The 21,542-nt window shown below is 38.6% G+C and overlaps 1 protein-coding gene across 11 annotated transcripts in view; it reads right to left on the minus strand.

Annotated features, from left to right (window-relative positions):
- Window positions 1-21,542, minus strand: part of RNPC3 (RNA binding region (RNP1, RRM) containing 3) — a 40,468-nt gene that overhangs the window by 7,819 nt on the left and 11,107 nt on the right. For 10 of the 11 annotated variants that reach the window (XR_011390129.2, XR_016237130.1, XR_016237132.1 and 7 more), the window contains exons 7-12: window positions 19,380-19,522; window positions 12,710-12,835; window positions 9,374-9,525; window positions 8,294-8,455; window positions 7,329-7,423; window positions 7,183-7,241 (exon numbers count right to left, since the gene is read on the minus strand). Coding sequence is in view for 5 of the 11 variants with exons in the window: in XM_070076933.2 (XP_069933034.1) it covers window positions 7,183-7,241; window positions 7,329-7,423; window positions 8,294-8,455; window positions 9,374-9,525; window positions 12,710-12,835; window positions 19,380-19,522 (737 nt within the window). In the remaining 6 variants the exon portion in view is untranslated. Of the gene's footprint in view, window positions 1-7,182; window positions 7,242-7,328; window positions 7,424-8,293; window positions 8,456-9,373; window positions 9,526-12,709; window positions 12,836-13,282; window positions 13,472-19,379; window positions 19,523-21,542 lie in introns of all 11 variants that reach the window. The other variant, XM_089337021.1, reaches the window with a different exon arrangement.

The following is a 21,542-nucleotide window of genomic DNA, read 5'->3' on the forward strand; positions in this document are numbered from 1 at the left end:
AAGGTCTTCCTTTGCCGTTGGTTCACCCTCCAATGGCCGCCGCGGCCGGCGCGCTGCGGCCGGCGCACCGCGCTGATCCGATGGCAGGAGCCAGGAGCCAGGAGCCAGGTGCTTTTCCTGGTCTCCCATGGGGTGCAGGGCCCAAGCACCTGGGCCATCCTCCACTGCACTCCCTGGCCACAGCAGAGGGCTGGCCTGGAAGAGGGGCAACCGGGACAGAATCCGGCGCCCCGACCGGGACTAGAACCCGGTGTGCCGGCGCCGCTAGGCGGAGGATTAGCCTAGTGAGCCGCGGCGCAGGCCAGAAATTAGATCTTAAAGAGAAATCAAAATGAAATAAAAACTGCAGTGGAGAGCCTTAACAACAGAATTGGTAAAGCAGAAGAAAGAATATTGGAGTTAAAAGACAAAGCACACAAAGTATACAGTCAAACCAAAGACAAGAAGAGGAAATTAGAAATCTAAAAAACACTGTTGGTAATCTGCAGGATACTATAAAATGACCCAACATACAAGTTCTAGGAGTTTCTGAAGGCGTGGAAAGAAAGGAAGGATTAGAAGTCCCTTTTAGTGAAATAACAGAAAACTTCCCAAAGTTGGAGAAAGAAAGGGACATCCAAGTTACAGGAAGCACATAGAAGTCCTAATACACATGACCACAAAAGATCTTCGCCACAACACATTGTAATCAAACTCCACAGTAAAACATAAAGAGAAGATTCTAAAATGTGCAGGAAAGAAACACCAGATTACTCTCAGAGGATCCCCAATTAGACTCATGGCAGACTTCTCATCAGAAACCCTATAAGCTAGGAGGGAATGGAGAGATATAGTCCAACTCTTAAGAGAAAAAACTGTCAACCCAGAATACTATACCATGCAAAGCTCTCATTTATAAATGAAGGTCAAACTAAGGCCTTATATAACAAACAGAAGTTGAAAGAATTTGTCACCACCCATCCAGCCCTACAAAGAATGCTTAAGGATGTGTTGCATACAGAAACATGGTCATCACTACAAAAGAAGGTAAAGAAAAAAAAATCTCTCAGTAAAAGTTCAAAGGAAATTCAAAGTTAAAAAATAGGACTATTTTTGGAAAAATGGCAGGGCAAAGTCATTACTCATCAACAGTCCAAAACTCTCTAGTTAAAAGACACAGACTGGCAGAATGGATTAAAAAAACAAAGACCATCTCTTTGCTGCCTAAAACAAAGACAAATCACCAACAAAGATACACGCAGACTGAAAGTGAAAGGATGGAAAAAGATACTCCATGTCCAAAAAAAAAATAAAAAAAAAAAAAGAAAAAGAAAAAGAGCTGGTGTAGCCATCCTAATATCAGACAAAATAGACAAATAGACTTTAACACGAAAACATTAAGAGACAAAGAAGGGCACTACTGGCCGACACCACGACTCACTAGGCTAATCCTCTGCATGCAGCGGAGGCACATCGGATTCTAGTCCCGCTCAGGGTGCCGGATTCTATCCTGGTTGCTCCTCTTCCAGGCCAGCTCTCTGCTGTGGCCCGGGAGTGCAGTGGAGGATGGCCCAGGCCCTTGGGCCCAGCACCTGCATGAGAGACCAGGAGGAAGCACCTGGCTCCTGGCTTCGGATAGGTGCAGCGCGCTGGCCGCAACACGGCGGCCACTTGGTGGTGGACCAACAGAAAAAGGAAGACCTTTCTCTCTGTGTCTCTCTCACTGTCTAACTCTGCCTGTCAAAAAAAAAAAAAAAAAAAAAAAAAAAAAAAAAAAAATTGGCCAGAGCTGTGGCTCACTAGGCTAATCCTCCGCCTTGAGGCGCCAGCACACGGGGTTCTAGTCCCGGTCAGGGCGCCGGATTCTGTCCCGGTTGCCCCTCTTCCAGGCCAGCTCTCTGCTGTGGCCAGGGAAGTGCAGAGGAGGATGGCCCAAGTACTTGGGCCCTGCACCCCATGGGAGACCAGGAGAAGCACCTGGCTCCTGCCTTCGGATCAGCATGGTGCACCGGCCGCAGCGCACCGGCCGCGGCGGCCATTGGAGGGTGAACCAATGGCAAAGGAAGACCTTTCTCTCTGTCTCTCTCTCTCACTGTCCACTCTGCTGTCAAAAAAAAAAAAAAAAATTAAAAAAAAAGGGTACTATGTAATGATTAAGGGATTAATTCAACAGGAACATATAACTACTATAAACATATATGCACCTAATTACAGGGATCCTGGCTATTTCAAAGAAATGCTAAGGGATTTAAAGGGAGACTTAGACTCCAATACAATTGTAATGGGGGTCTTCAATACTCCACTTTCAGCAATGGACTTTTCAACCAGACAGAAAACAACAAGGAAACGGCAGATTTAATCGGCAACATGGACCTAACAGATATCTATAGAACTTTTCATCCTAAAGTTGCAGAACACACATTCTTCCCAGCAGTGCACGGAACTTTCTCTAGGACAACATAGTAGCCCATAAAGCAAGTTTCAGCAAATTCAAAAAAATCAAAACCATACCATGTACCTTCTCTGAACACAGTAAATGAAGCTGCAAATCATCAACTCAGGAATCTCTAGAAGAACATATGCAAACACATGGAGACTGAACAACATGTTTCTAAATTAACTGTGGGTCATAAGCCGGCGCCGCGGCTCACTAGACTAATCCTCTGCCTGCGGCGCCGACACCGAATTCTAGTACCGGTCGGGGCGCCGGATTCTGTCCCGGTTGCCCCTCTTCCAGGCCAGCTCTCTGCTGTGGCCCGGGAGTGCAGTGGAGGATGGCCCAAGTGCTTGGGCCATGCACCCCATGGGAGACCAGGATCAGCACCTGGCTCCTGCCTTCGGATCAGCGTGGTGCGCCGGCCGTGGCGGCCATTAGAGGATGAACCAACGGCAAAGGAAGACCTTTCTCTCTGTCTCTCTCTCTCACTGTCCACTCTGTCTGTCAAAAAATAAAATAAAAAATAAAAATAAAATAAAATAAACAGTGGGTCATAGAAGAAATCAAAAAATTTCTGGAAACAAATGAAGATGACAACACAACATATCAAAACTTACAGGATACAACAAAAGCAGTGTTTAGAGGAAAGTTTATAGCTATAGGTGCCTACATCAAGAAATTGGAAAGGTGCCAAATAAATGAGCAATCGATGCAGTTCAAGGATCTAGAAAAACAGCAAACCAAACCCAAAACAAGTAGGAGAAAAGAAATAATTAAAATTAGTGAAGAAATCAACAAAATTGAATCCAAAAAAAAATACAAAGATCCGCAACACAAAGAGCTGGTTTTTTGAAAAAATAAACAAAATTGACACACCATTGGCCCAACTAACCAAAAAAAGGAGAGAAAAGACCCAAATCAATAAAATTAGAGATGAAAAAGGAAAAGTAACATCAGACACCACAGAAATAAAAAGAATCATCAGAAATTACTACAAAGGGCTGTATAATGACAAACTAGGAAACCTAGAAGTAGATAGATTCCTGGACACACACAACCTACTTAGATTGAGCTATGAAGACATAGAAAACCTAAACAGAACCATAACCAAGATGGATATTGATTCAGTAATAAAGGCCCTCCCAACAAAGAAAAGCACAGGAACTGATGTTTTCACTGCTGAATTCTACCAGACATTTAAAGAAGAACTAACTCCAATTCTTCTCAAGTAATTCAAAACAATTGAGAGGGAATCCTCCCAAATTCTATGAAGCCAGCATCACCTTAATTCCTAAACCTGAAAATGGTGCAACAGAGAAAGAATTACAGACCAATTTCCCTAATGAACACAGATGCAAAAGTTCTCAACAAAATTCTAGCCAATTGAATTCCAGAATACATCAGAAAGATCACCTACCCAGACCAAGTTGGATTTATTGCTGGTATGAAGGGATGGTTCAAACTTGGCCAATCAATCAATGTGATACACCACATTAACAAACTGCTGAAGAAAAACCATATGATTATCTCAATAGATGCAGAGAAAACATTCAATAAAATTCTACACCCTTTCATGATGAAAACTCGAAGCAAATTGGGTATAGAACGAATATTCCTCAAAACTATCAAGGCAATTATGGCAAACCAACAGCCAGCATCCTATTGAATGGGGAAGAGTTGAAAGCATTTCCACTGAGATCAGGTTCCAGACAGTGATGCCCACAATCACCACAGCTATTCAGTACAGCCCTGGAAGTTTAACCAGAGCCATTAGGCAAGAGAAAGAAGTCAAAGGGATACAAATTTTGAATGAAGAAGTCAAACTATCCCTGTTTGCAGATGACATGATTTTTTACTTAGGGGATCCAAAGAATTCTACTAAGAGACTATTGGAACTCATAGAACAGTTTGGCAAAGTAGCAGGATACAAAATCAATACATAAAAATCAACAGCCTTTGTATACACAGACAATGCCACGGGTGAAAGAACTTCTAAGATTAATCCCATTCACAACAGCAACAAAAAAAATCAAGTACATTGGAATAAATTTAACCAAGTACGTCAAAGAACTCTATGATGAAAATTATAAAACATTAAAGAAATATAAGATACAAAATAATGGAAAAATTTTCCATGTTCATAGATTGGAAAAATCAATATTATCAAAATGTCCATACTACCAAAAACAATTTAGATTCAATGTGATACCCAATCAAGATACCAAAGACATTCTTCTCAGATCTGGAAAAAATGATGCTGAAATTCACATGGAGGGACAGGAGACATCAAATAGCTAAAGCAATCCTATAAAACTAAAACAAAACTGGAGGCAACACAATACCAGATTTCAAGACATACTACAAGGCAGTTATAATCAAAACAGCCTGGTACTGGTACAAAAATAGATGGACAAACAATGGGGCAGAATAGAAACACCAGACATCAACCAAACATCTACAATGAACTTATATTTGACCAAGGAGCTAAAATGAATCCCTGAAGCAAGGACAGTCTGTTCAACAAATGGTGCTGGGAAAATTGGATTTCCACATGCAGAAGGATTAAGCAAAATGTTCAACCTTATACCTTACACAAAAATACATTCAACATTGATAAAAGATCTAAATCTACGACCCAACACCATCAAATTATTAGAGAACACTGGGGAACACCTACAAGACAACGGCATAGGCAGAGTTCTTGGAAAAGACACCAGAGGCACAGGCAGTCAAAGCCAAAATTAACAAATGGGATTACTTCAAATTGAGAAGTTTCTGTACGGCAAAGGAAACAAGAAAATTAAGAGGCAATCTAAACAACAGGAGAAATTACTTGCAAACTATTCAACTTTCAAAGGATTAATAACCAGAATCTATAGAGAGATCAAGAAACTCAACAACAACAAAACAAACAACCCACTTAACAGATGGGCCAAGAACTCAAAAGACGAAATCCAAATGGCCACCAGACACACGAAAAAATGTTCAGGATCACTAGCTGTAAGGGAAATGCAAATCAAAACCACAATGAGGTTTTATTTCACCCCAGTTAGAATGGCTTTCATACAGAAATCAACAAATGACAAATGCTGACAAGGATGTGGGGAAAAAGGTACCCTAATCCACTGTTGGTGAGAATGTAAACTGGTAAAGCCACTATGGAAGATGGTATGGAGATTGCTCAAAAATATGAATACAGACTTACAATATGACCCAGCCGTCTGACTCCTGGGAATTTACCCAAAAGAAATGAATTCAGTAAAGAAAAGAGCTACCTGCACCTCCATGTTTATTGTAGATCAATTCAAAATAGCCAAGACATGGAATCAACCTAAATGCCCATCAACTGAAGATTGGATAAAGAAATTATAGGGTATGTACAGTATGGAATACTATACAGAGGTAAAAAAATGAAATCCAGTCATTTGCAACAAAATGGATGAATCTGGAAAACATTATACTTATTGGGGCCAGTGCTGTTGCCTAGTGGGTAAAGCCACTGATTCCAATGCAGGCATCCCATATGGGCACCAGTTCAAGTCCTGGCTGCTCCACTTCTGATCCAGCTCTTGCTATGGCCTCAGAAAGCAGTAGAAGATAGCCCAAGTCCTTGGGCCCCTGCACCCATCTGGGAGATCTGGAGGAAACTCCTGGCTCCTGGCTTCAGATCAGTGCAGCTCCAGCAGTTGCAGCCAATTGGAGAGTGAACCAGCAGATGGAAGACCTCTCTCTCTCTCTCTCTCTGCCTCTCCTTCTCTCTCAGTGTAGCCCTTACTTTCAAGTAAATAATCTTCTGAAAAAAAATTATACTTAGTGAACTAAGCCAGCCCCAAAGGGACAAATACCATATGATCTCCATATCTTTAGATGCTAATAGAGCACCTAAAAGGGAATCTGTAGAAGTGAAATTGACACTTCGAGAAGGATGACTTGAGGTGCCCTTGTCTTGACTGTTAAGGAACAGTTTTGCTTTCTTTAATTTTTCATCTTTTTTTCTTCATACTATTTGTTGAACTCTCTGCTTAACAGAGTTAATCATATGCATAAAAAGTCAACTGAAAATAGGTCTCAGTAAAAAATAAGAGTGGAAATAAGAGAGGGAGGAGGAAAACTGTAACTATAAAGCTATATAGTTCTGCATACATTCCTGCAAAGTTACTTCTAAGGGTATAGTTTAAAAACTTGTCATGGGACTCCAAATCCCTTCAAAATTGGAGGTAAAATTCAAAAAGGTAAAAAAAAAATTAGCCAATCCTAACTGGTTTAATCCTGACCTGCTTTTTGTTTCCCTTGGTGACTCCATGAAGACCATGGCCTGAGAAGTCCTTCACTGTGCTATGAGCTTTTGCCTCTTGCCTCCTGATCACCCTGGTTTCTTTTCCCATGTGGTGAGAAGAGCTCCCTGTTTCTGGCATCTGTGAGTTGAAAAACTCTGCTTTCCTGTGTCTCTGTTCTGTTTCTTCTAGTGGCTGCACCTGGCTAGCCATCACATAAAAGAATACAGAATAGTACAGAACAGAGAAAGTAAGAGGCATCACAGGATGTGAAAGTGGCCCAGTGAGACAAGAACGCAATGTGTACAGCAGAGGGTGGTAAAGTGGGCCATGGTTCCAGCTCAAAATCTGGCACACCAAATGTTTTTGATTAGCGCAGGATTAAGAGATTTTTAAAAACATCATATGAGATTCAAACAAAAATAATAAAAGAAAAATGATATTTAATAAAACAAAAACAAAACTTAATTTGAAATGAGGACTGCTACTTACATGATCCGTTGTGTTTCTGATGAAAAGTCAACATATCTTCCAAAAATAAATTTAAGGTCCTAGAATTTCAACAAGAAAAAAATAAATAAGAAAGACAGGAAACAAGGTATGCAATAATAGAAATCAATTGATAAATGTCAACCTACCTTTTCTTGAACATGTTTAGCTAAATTCTTTACATAAATTCTACAGTTTGGTTCACCAGGTTCATAACTTCTGAAAACTGAAAGTGCTTCCATTTCTTTATTAAAAACAAAACAAGGATAATAAAATTAATTTTTATAAATTTCTGAAACATGAAAATGTTAAAATCATAGAAATTAACAGCAGTATTAACAGGCATAAAATACTTACTAAAATTTGAATGCAGGAAAAAAATTTTAAATTTTCTTTTTAAAATTCCAGGCACTTAGAATAACTATAACCTGCCCAATAAAATGTCCACTTCCTCATACAAATGTAAGAATGCAGTATTCAAACCCAATAACTAGGTATTTCAAACAAACTGGAGCCTCTGAATCCCTTTCCAGCTATATTCCTATTTATTCTCAGTAATTTGTTTTTCACCACTAGAAATCAATGTGCAAAAATGCTAGTTGGAAGTCCATTTCCTGTTACTGTGGAAAAGATTATGAGCAACTCATCAATCAAAAATTCAAATTTTTCCCAAGAGATACTAAAAGAATTAAAATTCTCTAGTAAAAAAAAAACTACCATGTTAGGATATAAAATCCTGAACTATGGATTGTTAATGACCAAATAACTTTTTACAATCACTTTATATGTATTTTAGATACAGTATTGTGATAGTTCATCAATTGCATTATATTTGGAATATATAACTGGAGACTTATAAGATACACAGATTTGTTTTCAATGCCATTCAAAAGTTTTAGGAATGAAAACAAAAAATATAGAGTGGCAATATTGTATGGAAGGAAAACAACCTTCTCTACTAAGTGTATTAAAAACCAAAAAGATAAACAAAAATTAAAGAGATATTAGTTTTGAAGTGTGTGATTTAAATTCCAGTACATGGCACTAATAGATTTTGTTTCCATAGAGCCAAAGAAATGGAAAATGGAATATGTACTTTATTTAATGACATTACCTTCTCTAGAAATTCTGCCCTTTTCCAACTCCCTTCTAGAAATACATTCTGATGGCATCTCATCAGAGTCTTCTTTAGTCTCCTCTGTGATGTTCAAATTAGGCTTTGGGAATATTTTTCCAAATCCTATATTGGATGCATCAACTTCAGCACCAGGTACATCTAAGAATTCAACATTAGCATAAGTCATTAACAATCCCTTCCTTCAAAATAGTTTTCAGGTTTCCTTTCTTCCATTTCTTTTTAATAAGATATCTTTGGGCACTAAAATTATTTAGTGTTTCTCAATGTTTTGTAGGAGGTGTTAAGCAGAAGTCAAAACAATAAATATTTTGTGGACCACATGGTTTCTACCATGACCATTGAACTCTAGCATTATACTATGACAACACTGACAGACTACAGCTAAACAGCTACGTGGCTACTAAGTGGTTAGACCAAGTCTAATTTTTTTATAGAACTTACTACATAACAAACTTGCAGTAAGTCATTAGAATGATAAAAAATTATGTAAAACATGATGTTCAGTCAGAAAGAGTAAGAGAAAAATGTGTATACATGTACAGGATAAGATATGAGAGGATATATGAGTATTTTTTATATGTGTACACACATACACATACACACATATATACACACTCTCAATTTCTAAATTACTAATAGTGGTTATATCCAGGGAGTGAGACATAGGAGAGTTGGGTTTGGGGATTAACTGAAAAAATGTTTCCTAACAATACAATTATATATACAATTATATCATAGAACATCATATTAAGCAATGAAAAATTCAGTCAATACCAGAAACTAACTATATTTTAAGTGTAAACATTAGGAAAAAACAATCCTAAATTTTACTCTAATAGTCATTATTAGCATTAGGCAAACAGAAAAAATATTATCATTTAGCATTAGTTTTAGTTACATCAAAATGTTGAAAATGGGTATTATTTCATGATCTTGAGGAAGAACTAACTGCACATTAAATTGACAAATACTAAAATACAGGAACATTGTATATACAAAACAACTTTTAACACAAAAAGCTGATTCTAGCATATGAAAGAACTACAATTTTCTTACCACATTTTTTTTCTTCAAAATTTTCTTCCTTTTCTAAATCTTTCTTAAATGCTGCTGGTATGTCAGTAGATATATGGAATTCAATTTTTCTGTTACCTACAGGTTGTGGTTGGTCAAATACATCTGATGGTAACAGCACTGGATGTAAATTGCTATTTAAAGACAATCCAACATTAGCTTGCAACTGCAAATAAAATCTTGAGCAAAACATTATTTCAAATTTACTTTTAATTTTAGAAACAAACATGGATAAAGCATTCACTGCACTGCAGGCACAGCACAAAATAAAAGGTTTAATAATTCAATAAGCCTTAAAAATGCTCTAATACAAGTACTATTTAATTCTACTTTACAGGTAAGTAGACTGAGTTTAACAATGTTAACAATTTGCAAAATCACTGGATAAATGGGAGAGAGTGAACTAGATGACTATTGATTTTTTTCAAATGTATTTATTTATTTAAAAAAGTAGAGTGGCAGGGATAGACAGAGAGAGAGAGAGAGAGAGAGAGGGAGGGAGAGGGAGAGACAGAGACAGAGAGAAAATGATCATCCATCTCGTGGTTCACTACCCAAATGCCCACAACAGTTAAGAGCTTAGGCTAGGCAAAGTCAGGAGCCAGGAACCCCATCTGGGTACTTTTCACAGGAGATTAGTGACTCATGTACTTGTACCATCATCCACTGCTTTCCCAGATACATTAGTAGGAAACTGGATTTGAGTCTCTGCAGGGCAGCAGGACTCAAACCAGCACTCTGATATGGGATGTCAGTGTAGCAAGCAACAGCTCAAGCTGCTGTGCCTCTAGGCTGGAACCACAATGACTATTGATTTTAAACTCCCACATATTTACCTACATGCAATAGTTTTTTTCTAGAGTTAATACAGCATTTTAATTTTATATTCAGACTATGGAATAGTACAGTGCCAACAGAATAGCCACTAGTGACAATGTGGCTAATAACCATTTAAAACATTGCTTTCCAAATTAAAATACATAGATATAAGTGTAAAGTACATACCTAATTTGATGACTTTCTATGAAACAATGAAAATATTTCAGAAACTTTTTATACTGAAATGTAAGCTGAAATATTTTGGGTATAAAGAGTCAAATAAGTTATATTATCAATATTAATTACATCTGTTTCTACTTTTTTAATTTAGCTACTGGAAAACAATGTGGCGTACATCATTCACTTCTAATGTCCAGTGCTGCTGCATACATTAAAAGCATGGGACTGGAGGTTAGCACTGTTGCCCTGAGGGTTAAGCTGCCTTCTGAAATGCCAGAATCACATATGGGTGCTGGTTTGAGTCCCAGCTGGTCCACTTCTGATCCAGCTCCCTTACAGTGTGCCTGGGACCAGCAGATGGCCCAAATCTTGTGCCCTTGCAGTCACTTGAGAGATCCAGATGAAGTTCCTGGCTCCTGGCTTTGGACTAGCACAGCTCTGGCCATTACAGCCATTTGGGGACTGAGCCAGCGGCCAGAGGATCTCTCTCTCCTTTCTCTCCTTGCAACTCTTTCACGAAAATAAATAAATCTTTAAAAAAAAAAAAATAAATAAAAGCATGGAACTGCAGCACACCAAGATAAAAATATAGGTCAGTCAAAACATACATCATTTTATTTATGCTTGAAGTGAAATAAAAACAAAAATGAATAAACCTAATCCTCAAAAAAAGAGGAAAAGATAATTTTATCAAGCTCTTTTTATTTATGAAGTTACAAGGTCAGGAAGAAATTTACCTTGTAGAAAATTTAAATGAGCTTAAATTGCAATTTCATACTAATTTTTATCTGATTAAGATATTAAAATACAGTTTTATGGCAAAGATGAAAAATCAAATTCCCTCTTTAAATTCAACTAGAATCTTGTTAATGCAAGATGTCACAATTAAAAGGCAATATATTTGAAACAAAACATACATCTAAATAATATCATCCCATTTGGTACCTTCTGGACTATAAGAAAATGCCCAAGAAACAGTAGAAATGTAACTTATATTAGGTAACATTTATGCATAAATGTGGCTCTGTTCTTCACTCCTGTTTAGTTAATATAACATAACATAGTCCAAAAAAATTCTTTTTTTTATGTCAATGTTATTCCAATGACTTTCAATAAATTCTAACTCTCCAGCCTAACATGTAAGGCATATATCTCTCTCCCTGTTCTTCCAGTTTTCCCTTTCATTATTTCTATTACTATTCAACAAATTTTCCTACCTCTGGAAATTTTCCTTTTTCTTTTCCACTCACAAAGGATTTCCTTTCCCTACCTAATTTTTGCCTCTAATCCTTAATGGTTCAGTTCACAAATGTCTCCTCTCTCAAAGCCTTTCCACATTTCTCAACTAGCTGTGACTTATCTTTTGTCACAATCCTTCAGTTCTTAATTTTTATTTTCTTTATGATATGTAGTATACCAGCTAGCACAATATTAATCTGCAAATGGTGTACTGACCATAAGACTATCAATGCATTGCTTGAAAACACAGCATTAACTTACGGTGTACTGCCCATAAGACTCACTGTTTGAAAAGACAGCATAAACCTTTGGAAGTTGCTTCACTATAGCCAGCAAAAAACCTCCAGACACATTCAATAAATATTTAAAGACATTCTAGTGAGACCTGGTTATCATGTTATATGTATGAATTTTTAAAGTCAAAAAGCATTGAACATCAGGCAAGAGTTGGAAGAACTACATTATTTTATATAAATGAGTAAATGATACCATTAGCAAAATTTTAAATGCAGAAAAACAATCATAATGAAAGGAAAGTAAATCAGTTTTGCTTTCAGATAATACCTTAAATGCCACAAGACATTCTGAATGTGTAGATAAGAGTTCAGAAATGAAAATTTAAGGCCTCAAGAAATAGATTAAATCTAGAGATGCAGTAATCATTAGTGAGAACAACTAAAACCATAAGAATGAATGAGATTAATAACGAATATAAATTTAGAAACAGAAGATGACCATGAATAAGAAGTACATGAAATCCAAGAAGAGAGAGTGAAAGGATGGAGGCAAAAATGGAGAGGGAAGAAGGAAGGAAATAAAAGAGAACCAATAAGATAGTAGTTAAAAAAAGGAAATGGTAAGTTAAAATAAAAGGAAAATTTTGAGATTTGAGGAAGTCAATAGCATCAAAAACTAGTCAAACATGACAGAGTTATGAATACTTCAGAATTTGGTGAGTAGAAAATCAATGGTGAGTCAAACAGACTAATATGAAACAAAATCCAGACTGAAGAATGATGTGAATTAACTCAATAAAGTACAGACAGACAACCTTCATTTCATAATGTTAAACAACATTACCTGTGTGAAGCAGATGAAGGCGTACTCAGCATATCCTTTATCTTTTGTTTTTTTCTCACATGGCGCTGCTTTACAGTCTTTGGTCTTTTGGGCTGAAGGTTTGCTAGTTCCATTAGTTTGCTCATTCTATGTTGGGGAGAAGAGAACTAAACTGGATTCCTTTATCCAGAAGCACAGTTATTTATGACTATTTTTATTAAGCTTCAATTTGTATCTGGGTGTATAAAATAAGGTGATTTGTTTGTTTAACTTTTATGGAATGTACTTACGTGGAATAAGTATAACTTCCAAGCTATCAAAGAGAGAATTTCACAATAGCTCAAATTCAAAATTGCCTTGCCCAACATTCATTTCACTTGAAAGGAATTCATAATTTAATTTACCACTTACTAATTTTTAAAAATGTTTCACTATAAACATCATTAGTTACCCACATAAAATTGCTAGACCTCATACAAAGCAAGTGAATAAGATTATGCAATTTATGTGAGTTTATTAATCATTTCTTTAAAATTTTTTTTTAAAACATGCTTTTTTTTAAGATTTATTTATTTATTTGAAAGTCAGTGTTACATTGAGCGAGGAGAGGCAGAGAGGTCTTCCATCCACTGGTTCACTCCCCAACTGGCCGCAACAGCCAGCGCTGTGCCAATCCGAAGCCAGGAGCCAGAAGCCAGAAGCTTCTTCCGGGTCTCCCACGTGGGTGCAGGGGCCCAAGCACTTGGGCGATCTTCTACTGCTTTCCCAGGCCATAGGAGAGAGCTGGATTGGAAGTGAAGCAGCCGGGACTCAAACCGGCACCGATATGGGATGCTGGCGCTTCAGGCCAGGGCGTTAACCGCTGTGCCACAGTGCCAGCCCCAAGTTTATTAATCATTTCTTAATTAATAATCAAAAGATCTTTTAAACATAGGAAAATTATTGTGATTCATGTTCTAACTAACAAACAGCATGGACTGAAGTATTTCATTTACAAGTATTTTGAGCATAATTGTTGCAATCAATCATTATGCAAACAAGGTGCTTTGATATTACTTGAGAACAGTTTTCAAACACTGAACTTTGAAAACAAATCAAGAAGAGGTAACTGAGAGCTTATATATAATTTCTCTATTAAGAGTATGAATATTCAATATTCATTCTTGTTTAGGCTTTTTTAAGATTTACTTATTTATTTCAAAAGCAGAGTTACAGAGAGGGAAAGACACAAAGATCTTCCATCTGCTGTTTCACTCCCCAAATAGCTACAATGGCCAAGGCTGGGCAGGGCAAAGTCAGGATCCTGGAACTCCACCTGGGTTCTCTCACATGAGTAGCAGAAGCCCAAATACTTACACTATCCATTGCTGCTTTTTTGGCACATTAGCAGGAAACTGTATCCAGAAGTGGAGCAGCCAACACTCAAACTGGCACTCATATGGGATGCCAGCCTTGTAGGCAGTTACTTAGCCCACTTCACCACAAGGACTGGTCCCACATTTAGGCATCTTTATATAGTTCTTGTCTAGGGTTTTTTTTTTACGTTTTCCACATTATAGGAGATCAAAAATGAACAGTCATAGCTTACCCTGTGGGTTTACAACTGTGAAATTTTAAAGGAAAATAAATACATACATTCACCAAAATATAGGGGAGGAAGTCAAATATGCTAGAAATTTAAGTGAATTTTTAAAATTAATCATATCTGAGAGGCAGAGAGAGACAGAAGACAAAGAGATAATGTAGAAACATAGAGAAAGTAAAATCTTCCATCTGTTGGTTTGTTTCCCAAATGCCTGTAACAGCCAGGTTGAGCCAGACTGAAGCCAGGAGCTAGTAACATCTAGGTCTCCCACCTGGGTGGCAGAGACCAAACTGCAACAGCAGCCATCTGCCTACCAGGGTGTGCATTAGGAGAGAGCTAGAATCAGCAGGAGAGTTGCCATATTTTTATGGCAGAACATATACACCAGCATCAAATGTTTTGCTTACCAAAAAACATCTTCTAGTCTGATAGTTAAAACTATTATCTTCTTGGGTATGGTGCTGTCGTGTAGCAGGTAAAGCTGCCACCTGCAGTGCTGGAGTCCCATATGGGCCCGGTTCAAGTCCTGGCTGCTCCACTTCCAATCCAGCTCTCTGCTATGGCCTGCAAAAGCAGTGGAAGATGGCCCAAGTCCTTGGGCTCCTGCACCTGCATGGGAGACCCAGAAGAAACTCCTGGCTCCTGGCTTTGCATCAGCACAGCTCCAGTCATTGTGGCCAGTTGGGGAATGAACCAGTGGATAGAAGGCCGGCCTGCCTCTCTCTCTCTCTCTCTGCCTCTCCTTCTCTCTCTGTGTAACTGACTTTCAAATAAATAAATAAATCTTTAAAGAAAAAAAAATAGTATTTTCTTGTGAAGTGTAACTGGTGTTCCCCCTTTATTAAAGAGAAAGGGAGGGGCCGGCGCTCTGGCAAAGTGGGTTAATCCTCCGCCTGTGGCACCAGCATCCCATATGGGTGCCGATACCAGTCCAAGCTGGCCCTCTTCCAGTCCAGCTCTCTGCTATGGCCTGGGAAAGCAGTAGAAGATGACCCAAGTCCTTGGGCCCCTGTACCCATGTGGGAGACCCGGAAGAAGCCCCTGGCTCCTGGCTTCGGATCGGCGCAGCTCCAGCCATTGTGGCCATTTGGGGAGTGAACCAACGGAAGGGAGACCTTCCTCTGTCTCTCCCTCTCACTGTCTATAACTCTCTCAAATAAATAAAATCTTAAAAAAAAAAAAAGAGAGAGAGAGAGAAAGGGAGGTGGGAAAAGCAATTGAGCCACCTGGAGATAATAGTTCCTATTATCTTAAGACCTACAGGATATGGTTTTAGTTTCACTTACACAGAAAATAAACAGACCCTTCCCTGAACCATTCTTACACCTGTTTAGGAAGGCAAGACTGACCTACTTTGACCCACAACTCTTTATATGCTCTGTGACACCTAGGGAACTTCCCTTGGATTCTTAGGGCTAGTTACCAGCAGTAACCCATACACAATCCCAGAGGACAATACCTAACGAATCCCCTTCATCAATTCTTATCACAGAATGCTGGTGGGGAGCACCAACATCACCCTAGCATGTCCTGTGGGATTCTTAGTCATTGAGATATGGGATGTGGGCATCCCAACAAAGGGCTTAACCACTAGGCCAAACACCCTGTCCCATGCTGTAAATTTTTAAAGCTTCTTAACAACTATGTTTGGCCAAAATCTTCTAAAAAAAAAAAAAAAAATCCAGCTATTCAAGGTAGATGTCCACATTTATATACTGCACACACAAAATATACTAAGTCTCTGCAACAGTGCCAGACATAAGTGATCAATCAGTATGTTTTGAGGGGCCAACATTCTGGCACAGTGGGTTAGGCCACCATCTGCGACACTGGCATCCACATAGGAATGCCAACTCTAATACTGGATGCTCCACTTCTGATTCAGCTCCCTGTTAATGCACCTGAGAAAGCAGCAGACAATGGTCCAAATATTTGGGTCTCTCTCACCAATCTGGGAGACCCAGATGGAATTGCCAGCTCCAGGCTTCAGCCTGCCCAGCCAAGGCTGTTTCAGACATTGGGAGAGAGAACCTCTCTCTCTCTCTCTGTCCCCTCTCAAAAAGTAAACCATGAGGGGCCGGTGCTGTGGTGCAATGGGTTAAGCCTCCCCCTGCAGCACCAGCATCTCAAATGCGAGCTGGATCTGGTTCTGGCTGTTCCTCTTCTGATCCAGCTCTTTGCTATGGACTCAGAAAGCAGTAGAAGATGGTCCAAGCACTTTGGCCCCCGCATCACCACGGGAGATCTAGACGATCTGGATCAGAAGATCTGGCTCCTGGCTTCAGATCAGCCCAGCTCTGGCCGTTGTGGCCATTTAGGGAGTTAATATGGAAGACCTCTCTCTGACTCTCCCTCTCTCTATCTGTAACTCCACTTCTCAAATAAATAAATAAAACTTTAAAAAGTAAATCTTTAAATATATGCTGAATAAATGTACCATTTTTGGTTGTTCATTTGTTCCTTCCTTCCCTTTTTTTTTTTTTTTTTGGTTTTGATGTATTTCCAGAAGTTAACTGAGAAGCTTGAAACTAGAAGTTTTGTCTCACAATTAAAGATGAATTAATGACAGAGTCCTATCCTATATCCCTAAATGTAAACCTAAATAAGCAAAGCAAAGACAAATTTTGACCAGTCTATGTATAGCATTTCTGATTATCATCACTATGTTTAAAAAGAAATTACAGGGGCTGGCACTGTGGCGTAGCAGGTAAAGCTGGCGCTTGCGGTGCCGGCATCCTATATGGGTGCTGGTTTGAGTCCCGGTTGCTACACTTCTAATCCCTCTGCTACTGCCTAGGAAAGCAGTAGAGTATGACCTGAGTGCGTGGGCCCCTGCAGCTGTGTGAGAGACCTGGAGGAGGCTCCTTGCTCCTGACTTCAGATCAGCCCAGCTCTGGCCATTGCGGCCATTTGGTGAATGAGCCAGCAGATGAAAGACACATACTCTCTTTCTCTCTCTCTGCTTCTCTGTAACTCTGCCTTTCAAATAAATAAATTACCTTAAAAAAAAAAAAAAAGGCAAAGAAAAAGGTACAATTCACATAGGTTAAGTAACTGGTCCAATTCAAATACTCTATATGCTTTTTATTTAGTAACAAGTTATCATCTATCAAGAACTACCAACTCCTCTAAATGCCTCTATTCAGTACAGATACTCTATTTACTCCTATTTTGTAGTTTCAGCCTCACTTGTATTTGATTTTAACTTTCCATAGATGTTGACTCAGCAATACTCTCAAATCACTGCTGATTTGTTTTATGTTTCTTTGAGTCTCCGCCTGAGTTGATTCATGTCGATTATTTCTTCTCTACCTGACTTCTGCTTATAGTTTTCTAAGATTTGCATCATTTACCCCTTAACACTCTTGCTAGACTAGGCTGCCTGCTATTTTTTTTTAAAGCTGTATTTATTTATTTGAAAGAGTTACAGAGAGGCAGAGGCAGAGAAGGATCCATCTTCCATCTGCTTGTTCACTCCCCAAATGGCTCTAATGCTGAAGCTGGGCCAGAAGCCTCCTCCGGGTCCCCTACATGGGTGCAGGAGCCCAATGACCTGGATCATCCTCTACCACATTCCCATGCCACAGCAGAGAGCTGGGTTGGAAGTGCAGCAGCCAGGCCCAGAACCAGCACCCATACAGGATGCCAGCACCGCAGGCACCTGGCTCACAAAGTGAAAAAATATTTGTTTTACAGACCCATATAGAAAATGTTTGGTAATTGCTGTTCTAAGCTAGGCTGTGTATTACATGCCCAAACATCATTAACAGAATCATCAGAATCTTTAAATAAAGTATAAAGTGTCGAGATCAATAAAAAGAATGATTCATTTGCAATGGTCACTATGAATGGCTTTGTCTGAAAGCCTACAGAACTTATAGAAATTACTCTGAAGTGAATCAACTATAGGGAAATAATCTGTCAAAAAATGAATACAACCATGTTTGCTACTTGTAGCAGTCACATTCCATAAGGTATCTACACACATAAATTAATAAACACTGAAACATAACCATTAGGAGAAATTCAGGGTGAGATTTCTGTAAGACTCTAATCACAGCATTTTCTCAATTGATAAACACATAACCTTGTTTCATTTATGTTTAAGAAAGTCAGGGCCAGCATTCCGTAAGGACCCCAGTTTGAGTCCTGGCTGCTCCACTTCTAATCCAACCCCCTGCTAATGTGCCTGGTAAAGCAGAAGAGTTGCCTGGACTCTTAACAGCCAAGCGGGAGATCCAGACGGAAGCTCTTGGCTCGTGGCTTCCTATTAGGCCAGTTTTGGCCATTGTGGCCATTTGGAGAGTGAAATAGTGGATGCAAGATCTGTCTCTCCCTCTCTCCCCTTCTTTTTCTCTCTGTAACTCTGCTTTTCAAATAAATAAATAAAGCTTAAAAGCAAAAGAACACCTTATTTATGTTGTTTAACACTGAACTCACAGTCAATACCACCACAACTCTAGCCCAAAAGAAGTTTATTTAACACATGTATTTTTTCCATATGACAAAGCTTCTTGAACTTAGAAATAATATATAGCACTTCAAATACTCTGCTTGGGAGCCTTTTTAAACAGCAAAATCACTAACAAAAAAATTCAAAAACATGAAAAACAGGGCAATAACAGACCATGAAAGGTATTAGTGTACTGTATGAGAGCTGAAATAAAGGGTCACTTTATTCACCCTTATCTAGGAGCAGGTATGTCAAGTGACAAATTTTTCACCATACTATTCATGCCCATATCCACAAAAAAATGGTTATACAATTAAGAATTGATTTGGAGGCCACAAACTTTAGCAAGTAGGAAGACTGACGAATATGAGAATAACAAATAATGAGACTTAACTATATAATACCATAATCATCAATCTAAAAAATGACACAAAATCCAAAAATTGCCATTAGATCTTGATAATTTATTTTCTATGGCTACTATATATGCTTGAGGGGGTAAGAGAAGGGGTAAGCTGGGGACAAATTCTGATGTCTTTAAATTTTAAAGAATTATATGCAAGCTTTACAAAGAAAATGAGAGTCTCTTTCCCACAGACAAAAAAAAAAAAAAACATTTCTTAGAATCTAAACAAATAGTTCATATTACAAACCTCTGTCGATCCTCATCATCACTGCTCTCATATTCTGATTCTTTACTAGATAATTCCTCATCCTCGTCTGGTAAAGGAGGTTCCTCAGGTAGGTGAGGAGATGTGGGTGGAAGAGGTGCATGCAATGGCATATAGTCTTCATACTAATTAAAAGTACAAAACAAAAAAATACTATGTAAATCTATGAAGTCAGAATAAATAAACCATTTCCACATGACTCTCATTTCTCTTCACTTTATGGTATACATTCAATGCATATTCAGGGAAAACTTGCCCTGGCAACCATTAATCACAAAACTTGTTTCTTATTCCTTGGTATCAAGCTAAACTAAATTTACAAACCTCTTTTGCAGTTATATTCCATTATGCAACTGGGCTTTAGCCAAAATTCTAAATATCATACACTCTTCATTTCTGCAGACTATGTGATAATGGCCTAATCAACATGAAGAAGCACATGGTGGAAACAACTTAAGTTTTATGAATAACAGTATGGGGCCTGCACTGTGGGGCAGCATGTAAAGCCACCGTCTGTAGCACTGGAATCCCGTATGGGTGCCAGTTCGAGTCCCGACCGTTCCACTTCCCATCCAGCTCTCTGCAATCGCCTGGGAAAGCAGCAGAAGATAGCCCAAGTGCTTGGGTCCCTGCACCCACACAGGAGACCTAGATGAAGCTCCTGGCTCCTGGCTTCAGACCGGCACAGCACCAGCCGTTGTGGCCAATTGGAGAGTGAATCAATGGATGGAAGACCTCTCTTTCTCTCTCCCCCTCTCTCTGTCTCTCCTTCTCTTGCACTTTCAAATGAATAAATAAATCTTAAAAAAAAAAAAAAAAGGAATAACAGTATAAGAGTATATGCCTCTGCCCTCTTTTTGAAAAAGAAATGAACAAAAAAATAACTTTTATTGTATTAAGACAAAAAATTTAAGTTTTGTTTTGATTTGTAAGTTAGCATAACCTTAACTAATAGCCTTGCAACAAATCAAACTTGTGTTGGTGTTACAAGGAAAAATTAGGAAAGTAATATATACAGGAAAAAAGCAATCAGCCCCAAATCAATTTTTTTCTATTTATGTTAACACTCAAATAATTTTGTAGTATTATTATATAGAGTACTACAGCAAATTAATTTCAAGGACCCAGTCAACTGCGTAAATCACTTGATTTGCACAAAAATCCTAATAAAAGTATTAGTTATCTTTTTGTCATTTGTAAGTGAATATTTGCAAGAAAGCAATGTTGAACAATAGAACTTTTAGATAATTTAGTCTAATGCAATTATCATACTTAATGGCACAACACTCTGGGTTAAAGTTAAATAACACTGAAAGAAAAGGATGGAATCCATCATCAAAAGCATTTTTGGTGGGCCTGCTACCATGCCGAAAGGAGGTGCTTGCCTGTAGCACAGGCACGCCCATATGGGCATTCCTTTGAGTCCTGGCTACTGCACCAGGATGCTCCCTTTAATGCAACTGGGAAAGCAGTGGGGGAATGTAGAAGCGCTTGGGCCCCTGCACCCTTGTGGGAGCCCAGGAGGAAGTTCCTGGCTCCTGGCTTTGGGCCAGGTCCTGCTCTGGCCTTTGTAGTCATTTGGGGAATGAATCAGTGGATGGAAGATCTATCTCTATCTCTCTCTCTCTCCACCCCCCACCCATCTCTCCTTCATGCTCTCTGTATCTCTGCCTTACAAATAAATAAATATTTAAAACAATTAAATAAAAAAAGAGTATTTTTTAATGTTCTGACCTTCCTTGATTTTCAGTTCTAAGACTTTTTTTTTAAACTTTTATTTAATGAATATAAATTTCCAAAGTACAGCTTATGGATTACAATGGCTTCCCCCCCATAACGTCCCTCCCACCCGCAACCCTCCCCTTATCCACTCCCTCTCCCCTTCCATTCACATCAAGATTCATTTTCGATTCTCTTTATATACAGAAGATCAGTTTAGCATACATTAAGTAAAGATTTCAACAGTTTGCTCCCACACAGAAACAAAGTGAAAAATACTGTTTGAGTACTAGTTATAGCATTAAATCTCAATGTACAGCACACTAAAGACAGAGCTCCTACATGACGAGTAAGTGCACACCCTAGGCTCTTGTCATGAACTGCCAAGGCTATGGAAGCCCCCTGAGTTCACCAACTCTGATCATA

The sequence above is a fragment of the Oryctolagus cuniculus genome, chromosome 7 (genome assembly GCF_051225735.1).
Source record: "Oryctolagus cuniculus isolate XC-2025 breed Fujian yellow rabbit chromosome 7, ASM5122573v1, whole genome shotgun sequence".
NCBI lineage: Eukaryota > Metazoa > Chordata > Mammalia > Lagomorpha > Leporidae > Oryctolagus > Oryctolagus cuniculus.